This window comes from Miniopterus natalensis, chromosome 7, assembly GCF_054644295.1.
Source record: "Miniopterus natalensis isolate mMinNat1 chromosome 7, mMinNat1.hap1, whole genome shotgun sequence".
NCBI classification, from domain to species: Eukaryota; Metazoa; Chordata; class Mammalia; order Chiroptera; family Miniopteridae; genus Miniopterus; species Miniopterus natalensis.
Window position 1 is genome coordinate 82,873,434 of NC_142087.1, and position 23,192 is coordinate 82,896,625.

The window sequence follows — 23,192 nt, forward strand, 5'->3', positions numbered from 1 at the left end:
CCTGGCCTCTGGGACTGCCCAACTACCTCCTAGGACACCCCCACCTCTGTCCCTCCACAATTGGGCCTAATGGCTGGGGCCCAGCTCCTGTGTCTTCCCAGCCCCTGGGAGGCAGAGCTGGACTCACTTTCCTTCTGATTTCAGGGGGCTCTTGGCCCACAAGGCCCTGCTGGGGCCCCTGGCATCCGAGGCTTCCAGGTGGGTGAGGTCTGGGGGTCTGGGGCCAGGGTTTGTGCCCAGTGAGCCCAGGTGGGCCAGCTGGGCGGGGAGGGGTCCTGCTGGGCTCCCTGTGGGTGCTGACCAGCTGTTTTTTGTCTGTAGGGCTGGAAGGGCAGCATGGGGGACCCCGGCCTGCCTGGCCCCCAAGGCCTCCGTGGCGGCGTGGGCGACCGGGTGAGTGGCTGTCCCAGCAAGGGTGTCCTGATCATTCACTGGGAACAGTGACCCTTTGCTCTACAATAAGCATCCTTTAAACTGCTGTGGCTGTCACTGCATCTAACTTTTCCAGACTTTCCTAGTGGTCTTGTGACAGCCAGTCGGTTCACTGTGGGGGTCCCTGTTGTCCATGACAGTGGGGGCACAGACGTCCCTAGGCTGGCTGGTGGCCCCCAGGTGACCAGGTGCCTGAAGGACCTCTGGGAGGAGGCTGGCCTCGGCTGCCCACCCCTGCTCCACTCTGTGGGCTCTTCAGACGTGTACTCAAGGCCTTAGGAAGGCCTCACCTGCCTCCAGACATTGCTGCAGCCGGGAGGCCCAGGAGCCATTATCTGAGATGTGTTGGGGGGAGGGGAGACATGGAAACCACTGGCTTGTGGTGGGGATAACAGGCCCTTCATGAGCCTCCAGGGGAAAGTTCCAGAGGTCGGGAGGTCCAACAACGCCAGGGCCTCTGAGTGGGTGGAGGTTGAGGCCAGCTGTGAGCCTGCACACACCCTCGCCTGCAGTCGCCACAGTCATGGGCAGGCTCCCACTTGGTGTCCTTGGTTCTCACACTGCTGACTGAGCACATGGACCATTTGTATGTTAATGCTTCAGGGAAAGCCTCAAAGTTCCCAGAGGGCCTCAATGTCACAAGTTCTGGCGCCTTTGAGTCAGCAATCCCAACACTGAAGTCAGCCCAGGACTGCGGGTGTGAAGGTCCCTGCACCTTCCAGGTTTAGAGACACCTGTTAAACAGTAGTGCGATGCTGCGGAACCCCTAAGCGACAAGCGGTTCCACAGGAAGATTCTGAGACACCCAGGGGAGATGCACCTGAGCCTGGCCTTGGGACTGAGCAATCGACCGGGGAGGGAGCACACACCTTCGGCTCCCTGATTCTAATGCTGAGCCCTCTCTCTGCGCAGGGCCCGGGAGGAGCCACAGGCCCTAAGGGAGACCAGGTGAGCTGCTGGGCAATAGGGCCAGATGCAAGCTCCCCGGCTCTGAACTCCCCGCAGCAACTGGCTTCATTTCCCTCCCGTCTTTGTCTTTTGCTCTCACACGCTTCTCGCTCCCTCCCAGCGGTGACGACAGCTCTGGGCACCCAGCCTCAGAGCCAGACCTGGGACAGGGTGGCCAGCCCCACCCCCACATCACTGGCTGCCTCCTGGGACCCTTGGGGAGGGTGTGTTCCCTGCTGGTCTGGGACAGGGACAGGGGCAGGTCTGGGATCAGCCCCCTTTTCCAGGCAGCACTTTCCTCCCTGGAGCCCGAGGCCCCGCTGGTGCTCTCACCTCCAGGCCTGGGACCTAGAACAATCTCCTGGGGAGAAAAGCCTCTTCATGTCAACAGCTGGTGTCTGCCTGGCTCTCGGGCCCCAGGCCCCTGAGGTGTGGGAGCAGCTTCAGTGCGAACAGCCCTTTAACTTCGGGTGTCCTTTCAGGGTATCGCTGGTTCCGATGGTCTTCCCGGGGACAAAGGCGAACTGGTGAGTGTGCTCACGTCGGCCTCACTGTTGTAACAACCGGAACAGTCTGGCCACAGCTGTGGTCGAGGAAGGATGAGAAACGCCGAGCTGGGTCAGCAAGGCAGGCCACTGCCCATCCTCTGCTGTCCTGGGGGGAGAGGTGACCACAGGCCTGTCCTCCTGCAGTGATGCTGCCTACAAGGGGCTCCAAATGTGGCCTTTGGAGTGAACTAGTCGCAGCTGAGTTTTAACAAAAGAAAACTCCCCTTCTGCTGAGCTAGAGTGGAGGTTAGGGCTACAGTCAAGCCCTCCGCTCATCAACAGACTCATGTCCTGGAAGTGACCGCAGGAGCGTCCTAGAGCTTAAAGGGTCTCGCTGGCTCCCACAGGCCAGGGTTCCTAGTTCTGCATTGAGCCTTTCCTCTGGGTGAGACTGAAGTGGCTCATTCGGCATCCTTGTGTCTCTGGTCGAGCCTCACGCCCAGTGCAAACTTTTTTTCCCCTAAGGTTTTGTATTGATTTTTAGAGAGGAAGGGAGAGGGAGAGAAACATTGATGTGATGTGAGAGCAAAACAGGGATCCATCGGCCGCCTCCTTCATGCCCCCTACTGGAGATAGAGCCCGGAACCGGGCATGTGCCCTGACTGGGAATCAAACCTGCAACCTTTTGGTGCACAGGACAACACTCCAACCAACTGAGCCACACCAGCCAGCACCCCAGTGCAAACTTTTTACATCTCCAGCCCAGATAGTCTCAGGTGTGTGTGTATGTTCATTGTGGTGAATTCCTAGACAACCTTGACACATGGGGCCCTGGGAACCCAACGCCCATTCATCCGACAGGTGGGCAGTGCCTTCAAGCTGGGAAAGCTCCCCCTCCCCAGCTGTGCTCAGGCTGTGTGAGCTGAAAGCCTTGCTCCTGGTCTCCCTTCTGGCCTCAAGGGGCGCAGACCATGGAGTCTGGGCTGTCACCTAGACGGCCATTTGGATATCTGGTTGGAACTGTGTACCCAGTTACACCTAGGTAGGCGGCCGCCTGAGGACTCAGCTGGGGAAAGGGCTTGAGGCACAGAGGCCTGGGCACCTGGGTGACAATAGAAACAGAGTGGGAACAAGTGAGGGTGTATGTGAGAAGGTACTGTACAGCGACCAACACACCTCTAGGGAATGAAGTTCAGGAAACATCAGTAGATATAATACAATCTGAGTGATATAAAAACTGAACCTGGCCCTGGCCAGTGTGGCTCAGTTGGTTGGAGCGTTATGCTGAGCACTGAAGGGTCACAGGTCTGATTCCTAATCAGGGTACGTGCCCAGGCTGTGGGTTCAATCCCCAGCTGGGGCACATGGGAGGCAGCCAATTGATGTTTCCCTCTTACATAGATGTTTCTTTCTCCCTCCCTCAAACTGAACCTAGAATAGAGGGAGTAACATTTCGCCAATCACACAGCAGTTTCGTGGCTGATCTGACTTTATTTCCTCACTAATAACGTGCCGGGTCAATTCCTTGGCAACTAGTTCCCACCCAAATAATAACAGGTGAGTCATTAAAATGCTCAACTTCTCTCTTGCAGGGACCCAGTGGACCTGTTGGACCCAAAGGAGAGGTGAGTGGCTGCCCGACGGTCCAATGACAAACTGCAAAGAAACCCACTGGCCTCCTGGGCCACCGCAGGGCCCCAGGCCAGCTGCACGTCATAAATGCTTGTTCCTTTCGGAAGTTGGGTGGCAGCTGTGGGGTGGCTGCCCCAACCCACCAGTTCCTGCTGTCTCTCCCCAGCCCGGCAATCGAGGGGAGCTGGGCCCAAAAGGCATCCAGGGTCCCAACGGCACCAGTGGCGTAGAGGGCGTCCCGGGCCCCCCCGGGCCCGTGGGCTTCCAGGGCATACAAGGCATGCCTGGCATCACCGGGAAACCTGGAGTCCCAGTATGTGTCCTTCCTCTCAGGGTGTGGTAGTCGGGGGCGTCAGTGAGATGCCAGCGTGCCCCCACGGACTGACCAACTTTGGGGTGAATTTCAGGGGAAGGCAGCCAGTGAGCAACGCATCAGGGAGCTGTGTGGGGGCATGGTCAGTGGTAAGTGCCGGCCGCCTCCCCACCCCACCCCACTCCACCCCTCACTGACCCCCACGGTTCTCGGGGGCCCCCTGCAGGGCACACCATGCCTGGCACACGGCATGTTCTGAGTGCCCCCTGAACAAAAGTTACAAGGGACACGTAGCTGTGCCCTTTTGCTTTGACGGACCAAGTGGCTACCCGGCCACTCCAACCCATGGGATGTTTAAGGAGCTCAAAGAAAACAAGACTGTCCTTCCAGCCAGTGATTAGCTCTCAGGCACGGGGAAGAAAGCGGATGGCATTTGTCACAGCTCCAAGCAGCAAAAGCCATTTTCAGTTGATAAACTTCCTTCTGAGAGGCAGTGTAGCTGCTCCATGCTTTACACAGGACACTGTGGTGACCCCTCAATCACTGCTCCGTCTTTGTTCCCAAAGAACAAATCGCACAGTTAGCTGCTCACCTGCGGAAGCCATTAGCGCCGGGATCCATCGGTCGGCCTGGACTGGCTGGCCCCCCAGGTCCCCCTGGGCCCCCAGGCTCCATTGGTCACCCCGGTGCTCGGGGCCCCCCTGGATATCGTGGTCCCACCGGAGAGCTGGGAGACCCCGGACCCAGAGGTGAGTACAGGCAGCCCCACCACAGCTCCAAGTGGAACCCCAGACCTTCCTCCCCTCCACAGAGATGTCCCCTCGGAGGGGACAAGGGAGGGAAGACCCGGGGGAACTCTGGGACCCGAAGTTACCTGGACACGAGCCAGTGGATGTTCTGGCCTTGACTGGCCTCGGGGTCCCCAGCACGCTCCCCTTCCTCTGTCCACCCCCGACAACGCTCTGAAGGGCTGAGCTGTAGCTAGAAACCATCTTGGGCCCAGCTCAGTGAATTCTTTATTCCTCCATTGCTACATTAAAAAAAATTTTTTTTTTGTTTAAAATATTACAGATGTCCCCTTTTCTCCCCAGTGACCTGTTCCACCCCGTCCCATCCCCTCCCCAGTCCCTCTCCCCACCATTGTCCGTGTCCTTGGGCTGTGCATATATGCATATAAGTTCTTTGGTTACTCTCTCCCCCTCCACCCACCCTCCTCCGTCCCTCTGACATTCGTCAGTCTGATCCATGCTTCCATGTCACTGAATCTATTCTGTTCATCAGTTTATTAAGTTCTTTAGATTCCACGTATAAGCGAGATCATGTGATGTTTGCCTTTCTCTGCCTGGCTTATTTCACTCAGCATAATATTCTCCAGGTCCCTCCACACTGTCCCAAAGGGTACGAGGTCCCTCTTCTTCACAGCTACGTAGTGTCCATGGTGTGAATGTCCTACAGCTTTTATCCATCACCTACTGATGGGCACTTGGGCTGTTTCCAGATCTTAGCTATTGTAAACTGCACTGCTATGGACATAGGGGTGCATATATTCTTCCTGGTTAGTGTTTCAGGATTCTTAGGATATATTCCTAGAAGTGGGATCCCTGGGTCAAACGGCAGCTCCATTTTTGATTTTTTGAGGAAACTCCACACTGTTTTCCACAGTGGCTGCCCCAGTCTGCATTCCCACCAGCAGGGCACCGGGTTCCCCTTCCCCACACCCTCGCCAGCATGGAGCCATTCTGACAGGTGTGAGGTGACACCTCATTGTGGGTTTAATTTGCATCTCTGATGATCAGCGATGTGGAGCATTTTCTCATGTGTCTCTTGGCATCTGTGTGTCCTCTTTGGAGAAGTGTCTATTCAGGTCCTTCGCCCAGCTACATTTTTAAAAAGTGTTTTTCTCCAATACCAGAACAACTTTTTGGGGAGCAGGGGTTGCTAAAATGTGGGGGGTGAATAGGCAGGGCCCCTTTATACTTCATAGCATGCATCTTCATGAAAATACAAACGTCACTGTTGCAAAAGGCGAAACTTTTGCCCTGGTTGGTTTGGCTCAGTGGATAGAGTGTCATCTTGCAGACTGAAGGGTCCCGGGTTCGATTCCAGCCAAGGGCACATACCTCGGTGGCAGGCTTGATCCCCAGCCCCAGCTGGGGCACGTGCGGGAAGCAACCAGTCAATGTGTCTCTCCCATTGATGTCTCCCTCTCCCTTCCACTCTCTCTGAAAGGCAATGGAAAAATATCCTTGGTGAGGATTAAAAATAAAGGCAAAAACTTACTAGGAAACAAAATTTAGAAAGGAGGTAAAATCCCAGATGCACCCTGCTGTGACCCCATGCGGTGGTCCCATCACTGGACATCACAGGGCGCTCGGTGCCCAGACACAAAAGGGGCCCCGGGACTTGCGGGCACCAGCCTTGGGAGCTACTGGACAGTAACCTTTTCCCAAATGGCCTTTAACACTTATTTTGTCTTAAATGCTAATTCTGCCAGCACAGGTGGCCTGCAGCCAGTCTGGTACCCTCATGGCCCAAGTTAAGAACTTAAAACTCAGGATTCCAGTTGCTTCCAACTTATTGATCAAATAATTTTGCTTCTGAAAGATGACTTAGAGGTTGAGCAATTTCAACACTAGAGGACAAACATGTCAAGTTCCTTTTCTTGTCCCGGGGCGACAATGGACCTGAATTAACGCCCAAACCCTCCATGGTGTTTGGAGACTGTGCCAGTGTCTCTGGGCGTCAGACCAGACAGGGCTTTCTTTACACAGGGACCCAAATGCTTTATGACTTTTGAAAATAACATTCAAAAGTAGAATTCACAGAATTCACCACCTTTGCTGGTTCTCTCAGAGAAAGTGTGACAGCACTAACGTGAAGGCCTCCACACAGTCACGTGGGTCGGGCCGCATCTTCCCGCTTCCTGCCCGATGGGCCTTTGTCCAGGGCAGGCTGGCAGATGGCATCACCCCTCAGAACCAGCACGAGGATGGGTGCCTGAGGGTGACTGTGACATTAACTGGGGATAGTCCTCAGGTGGGAGCCACTGTCACGCTGAGCTCGCCGCCCAACCACCCCCGGGGGACACAGGTCAGTGACACGGCAGGACTCAACTTGCCCTACAGGGAGGCCGTTCCCACCAGCAGTGCTGATGGCCTGTGTGTAACGAGGGCCCCCGCTGCTCACCAATGCAGAGGTGACAAGATTGGAAGGTTTACTGACAAACTCCACTGGGGGGGCTGGGGTTGGTCTCTTACCATCAGGCGGACAGCCCCCCTCACCAAGCTGCCTGCCTGAGGGTCACTGTATCGACACGAGGCCCCACTTACCAGGAACGTGACTGCAGAACAAGTTGCGTGTCTAACTGCACACGAAGCGCAGGCTGACAGATGGGCCTCCTGTCGGGAGACCTCGATGACACGAAGGCCAGAGCCAGCGGGAGGTGGGAGGCTGGGATCTCACAATTAGAGGGATATTTAAAAATACCTCTGCGCAGCTCGTGGGCCAGACGCCACGTTGAAAATAGGGACACTCAGCTGTGTGACAGGCAGAAGTATTTCTGAACAAAACGGAAACACCATGAGAGGTGGCCACTCACACGGCTGGGTTCGCATGTCAGAGCCGAGTGCTGCGTGGGCCAGTGTGTGTGGCTCACGTCAGTGGAGAGCCAGGTCTCAGGCACCGGGTGGTTTGCGATGCTGCCCCAAAGCCTTCCATAGTCTAAACACACACTTGTCAAATCCCTTTGACAGGAAACCAGGGGGACAGAGGAGACAAAGGCTCGGCTGGCGTGGGTCTGGACGGGCCCGATGGAGACCAGGGGCTCCAAGGTACGAGGCCACTGTCTTTAACCGCTTCCGTTTCTGGGCACCTTTTCCCAGCTCCCTAACTCTGCACAGGGCAGTGCTGGGTGAAGGCGTCTCAGTATCTGATGAAAGGACTTTTCTCTGCCGGAGCCTTCTCAGAGGCAAGGTTGGTGACTGTTCTGACAGCCGCTTCAACACGTGAACGGTTGGCCAGTAAACATGTCCCCGTCTGCTTTAGTTAAGTAGACTTGGTTACATTCCATTTAACTAAAGCCACTAGTATCCATTTCAGGTAAATTCTAACAGAATTTTCTCTTAATTGACCCACAAGAATCCTGAATGTTTAAATTCTAATGTCAAATGTAAGAGATGTCCCCAGCAAAGGCCAGCCTCGCCATGCCCCACCCCAACCATAGTTATGGGGGACTGTCTGGGGTCACTGTCTTCTGCACTCACATCCTGGGAGTCCACACCACGAGGAAGCAGGGACTCCCCCCACGCGTCTCCGCTCCTGGCCCTAGAGGCCGCACCCCAGGCTCCTGGCTTCTCCTCTGCTGACCTGCCTTCACCTGCCATCCCCACTCAGGTGCCCACCCAGGTAGAGGGTCCTTGTTGGCTCCCCCTGTCCATCCCTCACCGAGCATCCTCACCACTCACTCCTTCCACGACAATTCACTCCTCTCGAGTCTGAGCCTCTGAGACACTGTCCTCCCCGCCCCCCGGGCTGTGCCCTTCAGTTCTGCAAGCCTGGGCTGTCCTCCGTTGGCCTCCAGAGTTAGGAGAAAAGCCAGTAACACAGAGGGTGGGGTGGCCTGTGGGACAGATGGAAGTGCCACTGCTGTTGGGTCTCACCATGTCTACACTTACCTTCCTCATCTCAAGGACCGCAAGGCGTGCCTGGCGTTGGCAAAGATGGCCAAGACGGGGCCCATGGCGAGCCCGGGCTGCCTGGAGACCCTGGCCTTCCTGGCACTGTTGGTGCTCAGGGAACCCCTGGCATCTGTGACACCTCAGCCTGCCAAGGAGCTGTGATGGGCGGGGGCGGAGAAAAGTCAGGTCCTAGAAGCTCCTAAACCACCACCTAGGAAGTAAGAGAGATGACGACTGCAGCAGTGGGTTCTGGAGGGACACCGGGGACCAGCAGCACCCCTTACCAAGGGGATGACACACTGCACTGGACATCCAGCAAGGCCTTGCTGGCCTGTCCCCTGCATCCTCGATGGTGGTGCCCGGGCACCTGGTCCCCACGAGCATCCTTCAGCAGCTGCTGGGAAGTCCTGTCTTGTGTCTACAGCAGCCGGCCCAGCTGTAACGTCAGACCTCGGCCATGGGCCCTGTGCCGTATCACCAGGAAGGACACGGATGTGCACACAGTTTGTACAAGCCCACGAGAAAATTTAGCAACTTGTTCACATGGCATTTATGTAAAGACTAAAGTATAATCCCAATAAAATGATAAATTTTCAGATTCATGACTGGCCACAATGTAACAAAAAAATAAAGGATTTCATTACCGTGCCTTCCACACCTGCTTCTCTTGTGCCCACCTGCTTCTCTGGTGTACAAACTTCTAACTGTCTCCGACCAACAGTATTTATTAGAGGTGACTTTGTATTGCACTAACCCTATCGGTATTACCTGTTGTGATAAATAAAGCCACTTGTTTGAAAAACTCAGTTCCAAACAATACAGTTTATTACACAGAAAGTAACGACTCTCGGTGTGAAAATGAGGCCACCGAGCAGCCACTGTGACAACATCTCACCTACGGACCAAAGGAGCTTCAACAGATGTCTCTGGGAATTTTCTAGCAAAAGGGTCCAACGGGCTGTGTTCCGCACTGCCCTCCGTGAGACGGGTCGTGGCCAGGGGAAGCGATAAACAATGAAATAAATTTCCAAACTACTTCTAGTGAAGGACATTCTGACTTTTCCAATTGCTAAGGGGGCATCTTTAAATGTAATAAAATAAGCAAAAAGCAGTGTACCTTGTAAGACTAAAGAAATTACAAAGGGTGTTAATTTTTTAAGTTATCATGTTAAGAAAACATGATGGAATCAGGCAGATAATTGAAAAATTACTTACAAATTGTCACGATGTCTGCATCCCCAATGGTCTAAGGGGACATTAATGGACAAATATTTTGTTTTATATTTTGTTCTAGATAAGTATTTTTACAAAATGTGCTTTCAAAGTCCCCAATGGAGTCCCAACTTGAGTCATGTCCCTTGAGAGTTGATGGCGCAAAGCTCTGGGGCTGTGGACACACTGATGGGCCGGGTGGAGGCTGTTTGCTTCCCAGGAATCAGTGTCCAGTCCGCTCACTTGATCTCCATGGCAGGGCTGCTCTGTAGACTCTCCTGCGAGGGACATGTCACCAGGGAGTCTGGTCTGGTCAACTTTAGCCTCCTGCCAGTTTTACCACAAAACACACTCTCAAATTCCTAAAGTTGAGAAAAGATCATTAGTGTACCAATTCATAGACATGAAAACTACTGTATTCAAAAACTCAAAAGGTTGAAAGTAAGAGCTAAACTACTTCAAAACATACAGTTAAATTTGGGTGCCATTCACAAACTTACGTCACATCTTGTAAGGAGTCTATCTATGAGGAAAATAGGGATTCAAACGCTTTTCTCATATAGTAACACTGACATGGTTTTGCTGCTGTTAATCCTCACCGGAGGATATCTTTTCCACTGATTTTTAGAAAGAGTGGAAAGGAGAGAGGGGGGAGGGAAGGGGGAAAGAGAAAGAGAAAAAGCAATGTGACAGAGACACATCAGCTGGTCACCTCCCACAAGCACCCGACCAAGGCTGGGGATCGAGCCTGCAGCCCAGGCACTCTCCCTTGATCGGAAATCGAACTCACAACCCTTTGGTGCTCGGGCCGATGTTCCAACTACTGAGCCACACCAGCCAGGGCAGACATGTATTTTTATCTAGTTTTCCAACAGCTTCTCAAAATGCCTGGCCAGATCGTAAAGCCATCTTAAAGCTTAAAAAGCAGCCATATTTACATTTGTTATTTTATTGTGGTAAAATATAGACAGCATGAACTTTATCATTGTAACCACCTGTAAGTGTGCAATTCAGATGCATTAAGTACATTCACACTGTTGTGTAACCATATGAATTTCCATACTTTTTTTAAGCATAGCATTCTTACACAATTAAATCTGGGGTTGTATATTTTTTATTGTGGCAAAATATATATAACATAAAATTTGCCATTTTAACCACTGGTAAGTGTGCAATTCAGATATTAAGTACATTCACAATGTTAATCATGCCACCTTCCAAGTTTTTCATTACTCCAAACTGACACTCTGTCCCCATTAAACACTCTGCAGGTGGAATCAGAGAGGGCACAGCAGAGGGGCAGGGATGAGTCACAGCCTTGGGAGCCCAGTAACCCTGGACTGGATTCTGAGTAGGGACACCCCCAGCACAACAGGCAAAGTATGAACGTTGCTCTGAACTACAGGAAACACTGTTTGTGCTAAACGTCCTGCCTCTGACCACTGTGTTCTAGTTGAAACACACACAGAAGTATCAGATGCAAAGTGGTGGCTTGTCTGCAACTCACTATCAAATGGTTCAGAAAAATACAGAGACATTGTGCAGGGCAGAGTAAATAGGGCAAAACCCCAACAACCAGCAGCTCTGGGTGAAGCTGGGAAGGCACACGAGGGGCTCTCAGTCCTACTCTTGTCATTTGAGTCTGAAATTGCATCACGTTTAAAACTGCCATAAATAAACGTGAGCCATCTAAATGCAGAATTCTCCAGACACCTCGATGCAATGACTAACTGGAGAGACCATTGCAGTTAGAGACCAAAGGACATAACCAAATGCAAAATCCATGGCTAGCCATCAGTTTAGAAAAAACAGCTGAGTCATTTAAAAAACATTTTGGGGACACATGAATATTAAACATCAGAGAACTACAATCAATGCAAGGCATGACACGGCCTGGGGTGAGGGAGGAGAACTTTAGGACACACAGCGGAGCCATTCAGTGGGGAAAGGTCACGTTGGAAACTGTCTTTGAAGTCGTCCAGCAAATGTGAGTGTCAGCTCAGTAACATGCAAGGCATTTGCTGTGCTGTAGGCTCATCAGAAAAATGACAAAAAGCCAAGTACCTACTTGCTGACAAGAACCCACTCGCTCCAGACCCGCCAGTCGTCCTGGGCACTGAACACCCGCACGTCTGAAACAGTGTGGGTTCCGCCTGCCCACCGTTCCTCCCGGTCCACTCAGTGGCTCAATCCAGAACCCTGAGTGCTCCCTGATCCCACCCTCCTCAAGCATGTCCCACATCCCAGCGAGCACAAGCCTCTGGCTCCCACTGCGGTGCCCGGCAGTCTCGGTGAGCTGCTCTGCGGTCCCCTGACCAGGATCTTCACCTTCACTCCCGCCCCGACCTCTCCTTCCCAGAGTCCAGGTTCCTCACACAGCAAAGCATCAATCAGATTGTGTCGCTGTGGCCTGGCCCTTCCAGGCTGTGGACACCAGGCTTCAGACTCCTGCTGCAGCAGGATCCACATGGCAGTGTCCCCTCCTCAAGATGCTGGGGATGGCCAGCCTCCGTCTTACTCAAAAGTCTGACTGAGCAGAAGCCTGCTTAGAGCAGGAAAGGTTTGTGGAATAAAATGTGTACTGCCCGGCTGGGCGTGGCTCAGCAGTTGAGCGGCGACCTAGGATCCAGGCGATCGGGGTTCGATTCCCAGTCAGGGCACATGCCCAGGTTGCGGGCTCGATTCCCAGTCGGGGGCATGCAGGAGGCAGTCAATCAATGACTCTCTCATCATTGATGTTTCTATCTCTCCCTCTCCTTTCCTCTCTCTCAAATCAATAAAAGATTTAAAAATTTTTTAAAAAGTGTACTAAAATAACTAAGGAAAATCACTTCAGACTCTCATGTACTATATTCTGCAAGTGGGAGGGCAAGTTACTGAGAAACACTGACGCCCACGTGTGTTTAGGCTGTTTGAACCCTAATTCACCCAAATTGCTAACTGACGTCACTTCAGCCCATTTCTCCATGGGTCCTATGATCCAACACAGAAACAATCTACAAGTTCAATGTAATGAAATTTCAGAAATATCCAGGACATTGCCCTGGGTGGTGTGGCTCCGTGGTTAGAGCATCAGCCCACGCACCGAAGGGTTGAGAGTTCCATTCTGGTCAAGGGCATGTTCCTCGGCTGCAGGTTCGATCCCTGCCCTGGGCTGGGCACGTGTGGGAGGCAACCAATCAATGTGTGTCTCTCACATCAATGTTTCTCTCTCTCTCTCCCCTTCCCCCCTCCATCCCTCCTCCCTTCTACTCTCTCTGAAAAGCAACAGAATAAATATCAAGCGAGGATTACAAAAAAAGAAAAGAAATATCCAGGAAGCATAATATCCATAAAATATAATGCCCATAAGTTACTAACCTATCTAATCTCAGAGTGTGTGTGTGCATAGTTAACAAGGTGTTTGCTGTTGTAACGTCTTCATCGTACTTTAATGAATTCTATTAATAATTTTCAAATACGTACACAGAACCAAACATTAAGTCATTTTAAAAATATAAAAGCTTTATTTTATTAAAGTAACCTAGTAGTCTACCTCTAACAAATAGCATTAGAGTAATCACATGACAAACAACCATAAATGATCCCATTAGAGGAAATCCGACAGAAGCATCAATTGAAAACGCAATTAAACAGACAATAAAAATCAGGAAGGTGGAGGAGCGTGAAGCTCACGGGACACAGACAAGGGGAAAAGCAACTCTCAGTACAGCCTAGCTGAGCTTGTAGGTCCTCACCAGAGGATATGTTTTTTATTGATTTTATTTTATTATTTTAATCCTCACCTGAGGATGTTTTTTCCATTGCTTTTCAGAGAGAGCAGAAGGGAGAGACGAGAGAAACTTCAATGTGAGAGAGACACATCGATGGGTTGCCTCCCGCACGTGCCCTGACCTGGGGGTTGGGCCTGCAACCGAGGTGCGTGCCCTCAGACGGAACTGAACCTGGCTGGGACCCTTCTGCCCACAGGCTGTCATTCTAACCACTGAACCAAACAGGTTAGGCCTTTTGTTTTGTTTTAAATCCTCACCTGAGGATATTTTTCCCATTGCTTTTCAGACAGTGGGCAGGGGGTTGGGGGGGGCATTGACGTAAGACACATCAATTGGTTGTTTTCGGCACAAGCCCCAACTGGGCCAGGGATTGAGCCTGTAGCCCAGGTACGTGCCCTTGGCTGGAATTCAACCCAAGACCCTTCAGTCTGCAGGCCAACGCTCTAATCACTGCGCAAAACCCACTAGGGCTGTTTTTTTATTTGTGAGAGAGGAAGGGGGGGAGAGCGAGAAACATCAGTTGCCTTCCATACAAGCCGCAACCTTGGATCAAACCTGCAACCTGTGGATGTGCCCTGACTGGGAATCAAACCTGCAACCTTTTGGTGTATGGGATGTCGCCCAACCAACTGAGCCACTCAGCCAGGGCAGAAGGCTTGTTTTGAAAAGGTTCCACATTTACCACACCAACCTCAGCTTAGCTCTCTAATCAGACACGTGCTGCGACCACACAACAGCTTGCGCAGGGAGCTCGGACTCACTTCCCTAAAGCCTCATCACCAGTCACCCTGACCACCAGCTCTGCAGCCAGCACCCGAGCTGAGGTCCGAGGTTCCCGGTGAAGCACAGAAGCCACAGGTGTCACCCCCTCCATTCTCTCCTCTGAACCAAGTAAGGGGCAGACGAGACCCATACCAAGCACTCGGTACCACCGAAGCCAAGCTCACTCACTGGGAACCAGACAGACAGTGAAGGCCATGCTGGCCCCAGAGCCCGACATCAACCTAGTGACCCAGCCTACACAAGTGTCTCTTTCCTCTGCCTTCTGAGACACTGAAGTCCAGACCATTTATTTGACATTTATCTGTCTTTTTTTTTTGTGTGTGGCTATTCTTGCTTCATCCCTTTGGGTTTTCTGAGGGTAAAACAACCACCTCCTTCAGTCTCGGAGAGCCCTTCTCACCCAGTCCTGCCCATTGCACACAGCTGGCGCTCAGTCTGTCACAACTTGTGACACTGGGCTGTTTCTACTTGGTCGTGGAGTAAGCAGTCCCGGCTGTGCTAGCTTTGCTCAGTGATGAGAACACTGATAAGCTGACAAACTCCTGAGACTCAACCTGGCCTCCATGCTCACCTTCTTAAGAGAATCTCCATGGCGCTCCTGAATGTACTTCAGGAACGCGGTAGTCCACTGCAGGGTTGTGGCCTTATCCGTCTCGGCGTTGCAGAACGGGACCAAAAGATTCAACTCATCACAGCAAATGCGTATTCTGCGCCTACAACAAAATGCAAAGTAACAGAATCTGAAGCAGATACGGAGCAAAGCAAGCATTCCTGCCATGCAAAGGGTCAGAGCTCAGGGGCCCGGCGCAGAGTGGGCAGAGCCCTCTGTCCTCCCAGGACCTAGTGCCCATGGCTGCCCTCGGCCAGGCTTCACTAGAGGCTGCTCCTGCCTCGGGTGCCCTCCCCGGGGAGCTTCCCTATTTACTTCTCAGGGGCCAGGTTCAAGGGTCTAGAGTCTAGACCTCGCCTCAGGGACCTTGGTCTAGCAAGGAGGGACCCAAGCCCCTGAAACTGGAAGCAAAGTGTCGTGTGGTTTTCCTGGGCAGGTCACCCTCTTCCTCAAGTTAGTAACCTGCCCTCTGCGTGCCCAGGACAAGTACCTCAGCTTCACTTCCCCAAGAGGCCTGGTTCAAAAAGGACCACAGACACTAGCCTGTTAATGTCTGGAAACCTGGTCTAAGATTCTTAGAGTCAATTTAAATCATAGCTGGGGTCATGATTAGGCCATCTGTGACTTTCACACACTGGGGTAGTGATGTGCAGAGTCGGAGCTGACAATGAACAACATTCACCACACGGCCCTCAGTCCTCACCTCCCACTGAACATGCAGGACTTCAGACTTTGTAAACACAGCTGGCACGTACACAATGCTCTCCACCCCACATCAGCTCGCTTAATTCCAGCCCTAATCTATGTTGGTAGGCAGTATCTCTATTTTATAGACAGAAACGCGAGACAAGAGGGAACTTTCACTGTGGACAGGTAAGGTTTTCACACAACAGGTATTCAGTGAATGTTTATTAAATAAATGTAAGCAGGAAAGATGCCCTTTGTCACCAGTGAGCTCAGTGGGTGTGTGTGCATCACATTTCACGGTTATCTGGCTGGCTGCACTATATGCCTTTAGAGAGAGGTAACCTGCCTCAGCTCAACCCTGGGGCTTCAGAGTTGAGTACTTGTCCAGGCTGCACTTCCTGAGCCTACAACAGAAACTGGTGCATATGCTCAATAAATGACTCGGTTAGCTAATGTGTTAGGAAACATCATGTAAAAGCCCAGCTGCAAAAGAAAAACGTTAACCACCCTGATTCTACACAGAATCACACAAATATCTCTACAGAAAAACGACTTAACAGTTTTAACCCCCTCCTTCCCCAACATTCTTAAAGGAACCAGGACAAACTGGCGACAGAAGCTGCAGGGGAGTTGGTCAGCAAGCTGCCCCACTCCTGAGGAAGGAAGGCTGGCCAGGCTGGCACCTGGGAGCTCAGATTTCAGGCGGAGGGAGGGGAGGCAGGGCCCCACCACTGTTGGTTAAGAGAGGCCCCCTGTGCCTAAGCAGTTTGTACAAACACTGTGGTTTGTGTGAAACACGTGCTTCCCTTCTGGGTCTGGAACCTGGCTGTGTGCCAGCAGGGGACGCCCACATGAACGGCCCCAACAAAATCTCGGGGACAGAGTCTGCTGGCAGCAGTTCACACGTCCCAGAACTCGGGGCTAGGAGTGAAGTGCTGCTGGTGACTTCCATGGCAAGACCCTTGGGAGTCCCCACCTGATCCCCTGCCTTCTGCCCTAGAGACACTGCAAATTTTGCCATGTCTTTTCTCCATACTAAATCAAAGCCATGAGCCATCCTCATAAGGAGGGTCTAGGGGTGTTGGGGACCCCGATCCACCCAGAAAAGCAAAGTCCACGTTGACTTGTGCCAACTTCCTCTCCCTTTGAACATGGACACAACTACTTGTTTATATAACAAGGGGCCCATTATTACTAATGTGTCTAAGGTAAGTGTCCACAGGTGACCCTACACTCAGTCCCGAGCGAGTATGTTACCTTCTGTCCCTCTCCATGCGGTTGTGCCTCTCCCTGCGCTGTGACCTTCCGCCCGGAACGCTCTGGGACTGCTCCCCAAGGTGGGACTGCGATGACTCCGCAGCCTGCCAGGAGCCCTGGGCGGTGGTGGCGCCTTCGCCCACATTCTGAATCTCCCCGAGGGCTCTTCGCTCCACACTTGTGTCCAACTGGCGCATCCTACTCCTGTTCCTCTTGTTCATTGCTTGTTTGCACAGCGCTTCTTCTTTGCAAAAAAAAGAAAAAGGCGGGACTTTAACTGTTTATTCTTCTTGTCTTCATCGATGCCGAATGCACGTGTTGGCATCTTCAATCCAAGACATAAACACTAGTGGGTAAGAAGCAGAGACCTGAAGACCTCGGCAATTCTGTGTGAGCAGTCACCTCGAAGCTCCTAGTTCCAAACACCAGACTGGGCATAAATCTATAACTAAACTACAACACGCTGAGTGTTGACAACAGAACCCTGTCAATGCCCCCTTGTTAATCAACAGGTTACTTAACTGCAACCAATGAAGAGAAAAACCAAGAAGTTTTTGGATTTTTCCGATATTAGAGTGGGGGAAAAAAGCTGAAGTTATTCTAATACGACAAGTGATATTCTACCTGCAATTCTCAGAAGAGATCAAAAGCTAGGTGGCTTAGCATGCAACACACCCTCACCTTACAAGCGATTCTCCCCACAGGAGGAGCACTCACATCAGAGCTATAGAAACACATCACATTTCCACCAGACACAGGACAGCAAACACCTAACTGGTGTGCGTGGTGACGTGCACCCCAGAAGCCACACAAAGCCACGTTCAAAAGAATCACTTAGGATGTTTCAGAATGTTGACTTTTCAAGGGGAACAGAAGGAATTCACAGGCAATGGCAATGTTTTATTCCTTAAGCTCAGCAATCAGTACAGGGACTATTTTAATGTTAACCTTCATATCTGACAAATGTTAACATATACTTTTGCAGAAAACATAAAAACAAGGAAAAAATTAATTATTGCCATGGGAGAAAGCAGTAGCCCTCCACCCCGTCCTGTGTTCATTAGCTCTTGGAAAGCTTAGCGTAAGCCACATTATTCTGGGGGGAAACTTGAAAAATAATTTGTTTCCAGGGAGAAAGGGCTTGAGAGTTAATATCTGAGGAAAGCAGAGTCTGCCTTCAGCAGTGTCTTTATTTGTAAAACTTTCTGAACCACCATATGGCCCCTTGCTCCCACCTCAGGCCTCTGGCCATCTGTATAGTCTCCTAAGGCTTCTAGCAGAGTTCAGGTGCCTGCCTTACTCACAGGGTATTAAATAAGAAAAAACAAACGAACAGAAACCTATGTGCTTTGGGAACTTGAAGGTAACTGAAAATTTATGTCAGTCTATCATTTTTGTGTTAGGGTATTTACTATTAAGAAAAGGCAGCCCCAAACTCAATGTTCCCATACCAAGTGTTAAATATGATGTCTGTAGTTCAGAAGAATGCTCAAAGTGAGGTGATGGGGAGGAGGGATGGAAGGAGCCCTGAGATACAGGCATTTCCAAGACCATTCATGTTCCTAAACCACCTCCCCCCTCTCCAGGGCAAGGCCACAAGCACTGGGGGGCAAAGACCGCGCAGAAATACCTGTTCCCTTCCACTTGGTGGCTTACCTCCCACTTTAATCCAAACCTGCTCAGGCAAAGCTTTGTTTCTACTACCTAAAGTTTGCTTCGTGGATTCAATTTCTTGTTGATAACAGAAAGAAAACGCTCTCGGCAATCCGATATCCTGATGCTTGGCAGCCTCAAGCATAGAGCAGGAGTTACTAGAACTCTGGAAAAGATGAAGCAATGGGAACTTGACCAATATGCAACTTTGTCCTGCACAAATGCAGTAATAGAAGTGACTTCAAAGCTATTGATACACAACACGAAGAGCTTAGGTGCACTGATAACTTTGTAAAATTCCCAAACAGCATAAATGCTCTTGATTTTATGGGTTTTTTTTAAATTGATTTTTAGAGAGAGGCAGAGAGAGAAACATCAATGTGAAAGGCAAACTTCCATCAGTCACCCCCCACATGCGCCCTGACCAGGGATCATACCCACAACTTGGGCAAGTGCCCTGACCAGGAATTGAACCCACCACCTTCTGGTGTACGGAACAATGCTCCAACCAACAGGGCCACACATGCTCTCAATTGTAAAAGGTTAATAAGCTCAACGAAAGAAAAAAGTCCTTAGGACCTAAGTAAAGAAATTAACACAAGCCACTTTCTGTACCTGTGTCTGTGAGAGGCCGGGGCCTCCTCCAGAGGAGCAGGCATTCGCTGTGAACAGGGGGTAGGTGAGCTGCAGGGCAGTGGCAGCAGCAGCTGTCTTATTTTTCACTAACGTTGTGCATTTGTTTTGTTGCTGATGAAGAGGAACACTCATTAACTCAGATGGATGTCGAATAAGAGTCACCAAACTGCCGAGACAAAAGAGAACCCAGAAACACATAAAGATGTAGCAGGAAAGCTTCCTGAAACACCATTTACCATCACAAAAATCTCTATAAAGCAACTATCAACTGGTGGTGTAGTGGACAAGCTCCAACCTTCCTCACAGGAGAAGGGGGACTGTGTGCCATCTTTTAGTTATACCTCCCTCCCCACCAGGCCCTTGACACCAATCTCCTTTGAGAGCCATCCTCAGAAATCAGGACTATGTATAAAATGGGGGACACTACTAGGTGGGCATGGATAGCAAGCTGAGGGGGTCACTGGAGCAGAGGGGCTGGGAGATGGCTACAGATCTGGCAATCCGGCTGCAGGTGAAAGCTGCATTTTTTTAAATCCTCACCAGAGGATATTTTTTCCACTGCTTTTCAGAGTGCGGAAGGAAGAGAGAGAGGAACATCGATGTGAGAGAGACACGTCGATGGGTTGCCTCCCGCAGGCCCTGCGCCCAGGTCGGGGCCAGGGGTCCAGTCTGCAATCCACGTACAGGCCCTTGGCCGGAGTGGAACCCGGGACCCTTCAGTCCGTGGGCCGACACTCTAACCACAGAGCCAAACCATCCCGGGCAGGGAAGCCGCCTTTTCTACTCAAAGCCTCACTGCAGGCCTCCCACACCCAGATGCAGGGGGGCCCTGCTGGGTGGCGCCAGGAGGGAACCGGTGTCCTCGGCACAGGACCCCTTTCCTCTGCGCCCAGACCCAGACGGGCAGATGCCGGGCTCGGGGAGGCCGGTGACCTCGGCACAGGACCCCCTTCCTCTGCGCCCAGACCCAGCCGGGCAGGTGGCAGGCTCGGGGGGCCGGTGGCCTCGGCACAGGACCCCTCCCTTCCTCCACGCCCGGGCAGCGGGCCCAGCCTCCCGTCCGCCGCCACGGCCCGGGACCCACTTGTTGAGCGCCACGCCGGGCTCGGGGGGCTCGGCGCCGCGCGGCGCGGGCGGCGGCTCGGCCGGGATGCTGTTGAAGCGGTCCTCCAGGCGGACGCGCACGGCCGACTTGGCCCGCGCCTCGGCGGCGCCCTCCGCCGCGGCCGCGTTCTCCTTGCCGGCGGCGTCCGGCGCCTTGGGCCGCGCTGCGCCGGGGCCCGGGCCGTCGGCGCCCGGCGTCTTCTCGGCGGCGGCGGGGGGCGCGCCCGCCTCGCTCAGCAGCATCATGCGCAGCTCCTGGAAGTCGATGTGGCCCAGGCACGGGTTGGCGCCCGCGAAGCCGCCGTCGGCCAGCGTCGGCGGGCACAGCAGCGGGTACACGGGCGCCGCGCCCCCGCCCGCCGCCGCCGCGCCCCCCGCCGCCGCCGCCGCCGCCGCGCCCCCCGCCGCCAGGAAGGCCGAGTTGAGGCGCGTCTCGAGCTCGCCCTCGGCCGCCGCCTCCATGTGCGAGTAGAGGATGTGCTGCAGCTGAGTGTACTCGACCTCCGTCATCTCCACCAGGCTCAGGTCGGTGGTCGTGAAGCTCAGCCCCGCCTCGCCCAGCGCCGCGTCCGCGCCCTCCGGGCCCGCCGGCCCGCCCGCCTGCGCCTGCGGCGGCTCCCGCGGCCCGGGGCCCGACATGCCGGCGCCAACGGCGGGGGGCGCGCGGCGGGCGGGCCGGCGACGGACGCGCTCAGGCGGACGGCGCGCCGGAAACCGCCGGGCCAGCGCGCCTGCGCAGCCCCGCCCTCCAACCGCCCGCCGCCCCGCCCCTCTCCCGGCGTCCCGGCCCCGGCTGCGCGCGCACGCGGGGCGGGGCGGGGCGGGGCCGGCCGCCCGCAGGCCTGGCGGTCGCCGCGCACGTTCCACCCCGTTCCCGGGGCCTCGGGGGCCGCGGGGCCCCCTTCTCAGCACGCGGGCCAGACACTGCTCCACGCGCCCCAACAGTGGGCAGGTGAAGCCGCGCCCCGGGCGCAGGCGCGACCGGCAGTCTGCTGGGCGAGGAGTCTGACGGCCCGCGCGCGGCCTCTCCCGGGGCTGGAAAGCGCGCCCACGGGCCGGGAGGCTCCGACGGCTTTGCCCAGCGCGCGGCCCGGCGGGCGGCCGGTGCTCAGCGCGCCGCACCCGTCGCCCCGGCGGCGGCCGAGCCGGGCGAGCGGGGAGCGCGACAGGCACCCGCCCGCCGCGAGGCGCCTTCGCACAGCCGGCAGCCCAGGCCCCAACCGAGCTAGAAAAGGAAAAGGGGAACAGCTTCCATGGACCGAGGCCAGATGCGAGGGGGACCCCGAGGGGAGCAGCGGGCTTTCCAGGAGGAGGGCAGCGCCGCCCGGCCCTGCCCTTGGGAGCACCCACTCCCCGCAGGGAGGTCGCTCCAGGGGTCTGGACACCCGTGGACCACCAGCCCACCGCCTTCCGCCCTGCGAACCCCACGTGATGAGTGCTGGACATTTCTGTGCAACCAGCGCAACCCCAGATCAAGACCAAACAGACATCACAGGAAAGTAAAACTACAGAGCAACAGCCCCAGGAATGAGTAGGCAAACCTATTTTTCAATCTTCACCCTTGGATATATATTTTTATTGACTTTTGAGAGAGAGAAACATCAAAGTGCAATCGTTTGCCTCCTGTCTGCGCCCCAACAGGGGGTGGAACCTGCAGCCTTTTGGTGTATGGGATGACAATCCAACCAACTGAGCCACCTGGCCAGGGCTAGCACTCAGAATTTTTTAACAAAATCTTAGCCAACTGAACCCAAACAAGATTAACACGAAGAAATAACACGTCACGTCCATGTGCAGGTTATGATGCAAGCTTTGTGTACATTTAAGAGTCAACCAAATGGAAATCTCGGTATTAGCAGACCAAAAAGAAGAGGCATGCAATTACCTCAAAAATGCAAAAAAACCCCCAAAACCATGTTTGACCAATCCAACATCCATTAATGCTAGAAACTCTGCCAACCAAAGGCACATGGGAAAAATAACTACAAGCTAATGTCATACTTAGTGGTAAAGAGCAAATGTCCCCCCCAGATGAGGGAAAAAGCCAAGATGCCCACAGTCACCATGTCTGCTCAGCATTGTACGGACGGTCCACTACGCACAACAACGCAGGGAGGAGACAGGCTTTCAGGTGGAAGGGAAGTGCACGCCAGCCTTTACCTGCGGACTGCCGGCCCATCTGTGCAGGAAGCCTCTGGGAGCTATAAGAGCTGCTACACGAGTTCAGCAAGGTCGCAGAATATGAGGTCATGCAGGTGTCCACTGTGTTCCTGTATGCCAGCAATGCACATGTGTGCACTGAAATTAAAATGCAACACCATTGCAATCCCTCAAAAATACACGTAGGTGGGAATTTAACAGAAGTTTAACAGGTATAGGACGTGTGTGTTGGATATCACACAGCACTTTCACTGCGCTAAAAGTCCTCAGTGCTCCACTTGTTCATCCCTTCCCCCAACCCCTGACCATCAGGGATCTGTCTGCTGTCTCCATAGCTTTGTTTTTCCCAGAATGTCATATAGTTGGAGTCACACAGTGTATAGCTTTTCAGATGGGCTTCTTTCACTTAGTCATATGCCTGTGAGGTTCCTCCACATCTTTCTATGACTTGACAGCTGATTTCTTTTTATTGCTGAGTAATATTCCACTGTCTGGATGGACCACAGTTGACTTGGCCATCCACCTGCTGAAGGATGTCTTGGTGGCTTCCAAGTGTGGGTGATTGTAAATAAAACTATAAACATCCATGTGCAGGTTTTTGTGGGGACACCAGCTTTCAGCTCCTTTGGGTAAACACCAGGGAGCATGACAGCTGGATTCTACGAGTATTTAGTTTTGTGAGAAACCACCAAACTGCCTTCCAAAGTGGCTGCACCATCTGCGTTCCCACCAGCAGTGACCGAGCCTTCCTGCTGCTCCGCGGCCTCGCCAGCACTTGGTGTTGTCAGCGCTCTGGATTGTGGCCATTCTGATAGGTATGCCTCACAG

General features: G+C 53.2%; 2 protein-coding genes across 3 annotated transcripts in view; one reads left to right on the forward strand and one right to left on the reverse strand.

The window, feature by feature from the left end:
- Positions 1-9,295, forward strand: part of COL9A3 (collagen type IX alpha 3 chain) — a 22,489-nt gene extending 13,194 nt beyond the window's left edge. Inside the window, exons 23-32 of the mRNA XM_016202486.2 lie at positions 145-198; positions 322-393; positions 1,345-1,380; positions 1,863-1,907; positions 3,461-3,493; positions 3,667-3,813; positions 3,908-3,962; positions 4,380-4,562; positions 7,566-7,643; positions 8,502-9,295. Of these exons, the coding sequence (XP_016057972.2) occupies positions 145-198; positions 322-393; positions 1,345-1,380; positions 1,863-1,907; positions 3,461-3,493; positions 3,667-3,813; positions 3,908-3,962; positions 4,380-4,562; positions 7,566-7,643; positions 8,502-8,692 (894 nt within the window). The 3' untranslated portion in view covers positions 8,693-9,295. The remainder of the gene's footprint in view (positions 1-144; positions 199-321; positions 394-1,344; positions 1,381-1,862; positions 1,908-3,460; positions 3,494-3,666; positions 3,814-3,907; positions 3,963-4,379; positions 4,563-7,565; positions 7,644-8,501) is intronic.
- TCFL5 (transcription factor like 5) lies at positions 9,293-20,843 on the reverse strand. Of its 2 annotated transcripts, none has more exons than XM_087819223.1 (6): positions 20,185-20,843; positions 19,080-19,266; positions 18,468-18,630; positions 16,812-17,052; positions 14,829-14,970; positions 9,293-10,063 (listed from the first exon to the last, which is right to left on the reverse strand). In XM_087819223.1, exons 1-6 carry the CDS (start codon positions 20,841-20,843, stop codon positions 9,941-9,943), a joined length of 1,515 nt encoding a protein of 504 aa, XP_087675349.1. In that variant the 3' UTR covers positions 9,293-9,940. The 2 variants fall into 2 exon arrangements, with proteins under 2 accessions (XP_087675349.1, XP_016057987.2); XM_016202501.2 differs by having other exon boundaries at positions 16,812-17,055.
- Between the last annotated feature and the right edge of the window lie 2,349 nt (positions 20,844-23,192).

Bases quoted from the DNA above. Each gene is read 5' to 3' on its own strand.
- TCFL5 (XM_016202501.2), bottom strand. From the start codon at position 20,843: ATGTCGGGCCCCGGGCCGCGGGAGCCGCCGCAGGCGCAGGCGGGCGGG. The intron at 19,267-20,184 runs GTGGGTCCCGGG...TTGTCTCGGCAG, and splicing joins CCCGGCGTGGCGCTCAACAA to TTTGGTGACTCTTATTCGAC. The intron at 17,056-18,467 runs GTAAGCCACCAA...TTTTTTGCAAAG, and splicing joins GGTTTGGATTAAAGTGGGAG to AAGAAGCGCTGTGCAAACAA.